Genomic DNA, 5,000 nt, shown 5'->3' on the forward strand with positions numbered 1-5,000 from the left:
GCCTTTGCTGCGGCCAAGGCTCTGCGCACAAGCGGTCCTCTGCCAGCACCGACCACCATAAGCACTCTGGGGAAAGCGTGCAGAGATTGAGTATCATCACCAACATCATTACTAAAATATCACTTATATCAATCATCACCTCTATCATTATTAACACCACCACTGCAACCAGACTGAAAAATAATCTGCCACAAAAGTAGCGACAGAACAGTATCAATGCAACATGCCCTGAAACCCTGAAAATATTGTTACAGTACAAAACACCTTCTCCACAACAGTCAAAACAATGAATCCTTGAGTATACAGCCATCACTAAAAACATACATCTCCTTGGTCTCCTTTTCCTCTTCGGGAATCTTGTCGCAGATGGCCAGGTACATGGCACGCTCGTACTCAGAGTACTTGACAGGGTCCTTCTCGAAAACCTCATACGTTTGTGACTCCAGATTGTCCATAAGGGGCTGGAGGGGACACTGGAGGTAGTCCTCGTACCCTCTTGCGAAGTCCATGAGAGGGTCCATTTCTTGATTTACCTGTGGGCGGGAAAAAAAGAAAAAGAGAGAGAGAGAGAGAGAGAGAGAGAGAGAGAGAGAGAGAGAGAGAGAGAGAGAGAGAGAGAGAGAGAGAGAGAGAGAGAGAGAGAGAGAGTGAGAGAGCTCATGTTAATTATTTCATATTCATAGTTTAAAAGGGGCTTCAAATATTCACTGTTCTTGCAGCTTCTGCACTGCCTAGGTAAGTTTTATGCTAAAAATGCTCAGTGATTGAAGAACCCACATCCTTACTCTATGATTGTCTTCTGTAAAGACCTAACATGCATAATCATGAAGAAAATAAAACACACAAATAAAGGCAAAATTTGCTAAAATGCATTCACAATCACCTATATCAAACTTTATTCTCACTCTCACAATAAGCTACATCTCCACTCTATATTATTATTAAATCTCTTACACTCACTCACTCCCTCTCTTACCCTGATAATATGTTCTAGATACTGCTGATAAAGCTTGAAATGCTGGTGTCGCAGGGGCCCTGACACCACAAATTGCACATGGAGCTTGAAAAGGCCCCTCACTAGCTGCTGGTGTGCACGGGAGAGGACTGGAAACCCTTTCTTGTTGGTCAGCCATATGGATGTGGGCAGAATGGCACACCTTATTGGTTCTCCTAACCACCTGGTCAAATGTTTTCCGAGGGGAAAGGAATTAGACGACGGATTTTATATTTATTGTTTTCTAACAGTCCTCCCTTGCTATACAAGATGGACAGAAGGGCAAATTCTTCATCAAAATGGGGGTACTGATCAAATGAACATCATAATGTCACAAACCGTATGATTCAAAGATACATATAGGTATTATGATTTTCAATGTACTGTAATCCTATAACATATGGTTAAACAGAGATTAGAAGAAACCAAGAGGCTCTCTTTACCTATCAATAACAGATTGTTCTGGAAGATCTGCAGAGACTTCTAGTGCCAGGCCAATTTTTTTCTCTACATTGGCTATACTGTGGAATCTGAAAAAATGGATAATTACTTTAAATGATCATGATTTTACAATTCTAACTTTACAATCACTGATATCTCCAACACACTAACACCAATATAAATCTAACTTCCTGTAACTCATATGGATGATAACGATTACAGAAATGAGCCGCGATGGTACCCTAAGCCTCATGGCAAGTTGCCATACTTGCCATGAGGATAACAACATTGAGAGAGCAATACCAATAAAAAATAATGTTAACTAATATGAGTTTGCAAACCATAATAAAAAAAATTAACTAATATAAGTCTGCAAACCATGACTGTTCCGTTAAACAACAGGTCACAAGAAAAAAGGGGAAAGAAAAAGGAAAAGAAAAAGAAAGAGAGAGAGAGAAAAACAAAGAGAGGAAAAATAAACATATATATAATATATAAATTTACCACAAACTGCTGCACCCTACCTGTTCCACCACGTCCAGGTGTCGACTCCAAACCCATCTTCACTTGGAGATTTGTCGGAGCGATACTGTGCTGCCAATTCCTCTGGCGCCTGCATTGGCACTCTAACCCAAACCTGCAATAGGACACATATATAAGAACAAAACAATGAGAAGAAGAAGAAGAAGAAAAACATCAATATAGATATTAATGAACAAAATTAACTTCATTTCAAATGCAAATATATCATGAACACTAAACCTCGACACAATATCTTCTCCAAACCCTAAAAGCTACCACGGTGCACAAAACAAAAGAGAAGAAGAAGAAGAAGAAAAAAAGAAAAGCATCTCCCACGTACACAACACCAGCCACGAGCCACACACCTGGTAACAGACACCCTGAACAACTCTGTTGTGAATAAGACGTGCGATGTTGCAGCACCTGTCAGTTGTAAGGGTGAACATAATGGCCGGCAGACCCAGGTGGGCGGCAAAGGTGAGTTCCTGGGTGACGGTGTCTTCGCTGTTCTGCCGCAGACTGTTGTTGGACGACTCCAGGCTCAGGATCGGGCCTGTGCTCAGCCGACCCACAATCAGGCTGTTCCATTCTGAAATACAGAAGAATGATCCACTTCTGTAAGGAATTTCAGCAAGGAATGTGGAGTAACATAGGACATGCTGCTCCTTATTATTATCAATTTTATGGAAAGAAAGTAAATTACTGTTAATAATATGAAGATTATTTTTAAAAATTGAGATACGGCTCCTTGAAAAAATAATAATTAAAAACATGTACAATACTACTCTATGTATTACGAACATGCATACTTTCAATACCATTTCAGAAAACACACACACACACACACACATAAAAAAAATTTCATGATACACTAAAAGATACAGTATAAATTTTCTTATTAATGTGAATTCATAAAATTTTATATCAAACCAAGAAAATGTCCTCACCTGAACTGCTCAGGAGGAGATCAGAGCGCGTAAAAGCACCAGGTCTGTTTTTGGCTTTACCCTCTACGTGTTCTCTTGTGAATCGGGGATGTGCCAAGGGGATGGACAGGAAATCATATCTGGAATGATAAAGAAGTCACCATAATATTGTCATAGTTATTACAATGATAAAATGGCAAATCTGTAAAGCAATGACTCAGTCACTCTTGAGACTGATGAACAGATGAAAAAGCAAATTGGCAAACTAAAAATGATTATCTGTAATCAGACCAAATCATGCTGTCAAATCTCTTTAGAGTTCTGGAAAAGGCCAACAAATCTCCATCAAGTACATTCTGGCAACAAACAAGTTGGATGTGTTCCTTATTTGACAACAGAACTCAAAAGCGATCCACAAGCACCGCATCTTCGTAGAATATATGATGCAGATTTATCGGCCCTCAAAGGAATGCAAATGGTATCACTTGATATTTAAATCTCCTGACTTTGTAAATATCATAAATTTGTGATCATATCTATACTTGTCATAACAAATGAGGCTTCTGTTCTCTGTGGGTTATACTGGTGTGCTTTTATGGTTCTGACAGCACTAGTTCTAGAGTAACAACCTTGCTATGTTCACCTTAACTTGTTTTTCAATGCCTTTATCATAAATTTGCCTGCTCTTAATAACAGACAAGGGACACAAAATGTATGACAGTCAGGATTTCTGGCTAAACAGTGTACAGAATGAATTCCTTGATGAAAGCCAAGACACCTCTCATCAATGGCATTTCCCACACAAATCGAAAATAAAGGAGATACATGACAGTGAAGAGAGAAGATCTAACCATCCTTTTCTAGGTACCTCACCATGTTTACATTGCAACAATAAACACTACTCTAACTGCATAACTTGTTACTGCTATCAATCAAATCCTTCATGTAATACTATGTGCTTATAAAAATTATTACTTTGAAATTATCAACACCTGTTTTTCCTAATTTATATACATAATACACTCTTTTATCATCATTATACTTCTTTAATGACTTAAAATTTATACAATGACTAGACAAACAACAGTAAGAAATGTTTTGCTTCCAGCTGATTCCAGGACATTTATGAAACAATAGAATGGCTATGCAGACATTAGTAACTGTCACAGCTTGATATCTAAACTCATAAAACGTGCCCCAAATGCCAAAAACAGTGAGTAAAAACCAATCAATTCAGACAGAAGTAGAAGCAGATGTATTAAAAACATATAAATTCTGTTTGATGTAAGAAAATTATATCCCCCACCTGTTTTGGGTTGCTTACCCTGGGGATCCAGGGGGGAGTTCCCTGGTTAGGCAGTTAGGATGGGTGTATAGTTCTGTATTGTATAATGGAGGTCCTGGGGGTAGTGCTCCCTGGCTCTGGACTATATAATTGGTGTGTTTTATAAAGGGCTTGGTTAGGCTGGATAATTAGGATGAATTGTATGAAGACCACAGGGTCCAGGAGGGTTTTGATGGTGTCAACTACTGTATATTTTACCAGTAAATTGGTTGGCTGCCTACATTCCACAGTAATAAGAGAGAGATTGTATTTCAACCTTAATTGCTCGAGTTTTAATGTAAGATTTTTGAATTTATCCCCTAATAAAATGGCCAGATGTGGATAGAACAAAGGCTATACAATAGTAATGGGGGAAATCCATTGAAAGAAATCAACCCTAGGTGCTCTGGAAATAATTTACGAGCTGAATAAGGCTGTAAACAAATGCATGGTAAACATCACGGGATCCGAGAGTGCCATATATAAAACGGAAACGTCTAACCCTTCCCTCAAATATAAAACGAACACCGCCACAACCCAAAGAACTTGCGCAGAGAGTGACTCAGCGTAACAAATCCACACTCGAATTTTACAAAAACAAAACAAAACAAAACAAAAAAAATACGTTGAAACACGCGAGGCACAGGCTTTACAGAATACGAAATTCGGCGCTCTTATCACGCGCCTGAAATCCGTATAACTAAGATCCTCGCAGCCCCCTCGTTGGGCCATTTCAACGGAAACCCGAGCAATTAGCCCCCGAGCACTCACCCAGCCTTTGACGATTCCTGCA

General features: G+C 39.0%; 1 protein-coding gene across 1 annotated transcript in view; it reads right to left on the minus strand.

Annotated features, from left to right (window-relative positions):
- LOC119599322 (protein arginine N-methyltransferase 5-like) overlaps positions 1–5,000 on the minus strand; it is a 37,947-nt gene that overhangs the window by 32,815 nt on the left and 132 nt on the right. The window contains exons 1-8 of the mRNA XM_037949069.1: positions 4,979–5,000; positions 2,905–3,023; positions 2,323–2,546; positions 1,960–2,072; positions 1,438–1,524; positions 977–1,178; positions 325–533; positions 1–66 (exon numbers count right to left, since the gene is read on the minus strand). The exon at positions 1–66 is cut by the window's left edge and continues 94 nt beyond it; the exon at positions 4,979–5,000 is cut by the window's right edge and continues 132 nt beyond it. Of these exons, the coding sequence (XP_037804997.1) occupies positions 1–66; positions 325–533; positions 977–1,178; positions 1,438–1,524; positions 1,960–2,072; positions 2,323–2,546; positions 2,905–3,023; positions 4,979–5,000 (1,042 nt within the window). The remainder of the gene's footprint in view (positions 67–324; positions 534–976; positions 1,179–1,437; positions 1,525–1,959; positions 2,073–2,322; positions 2,547–2,904; positions 3,024–4,978) is intronic.

This window comes from Penaeus monodon, chromosome 42, assembly GCF_015228065.2.
Source record: "Penaeus monodon isolate SGIC_2016 chromosome 42, NSTDA_Pmon_1, whole genome shotgun sequence".
NCBI classification, from domain to species: domain Eukaryota; kingdom Metazoa; phylum Arthropoda; class Malacostraca; order Decapoda; family Penaeidae; genus Penaeus; species Penaeus monodon.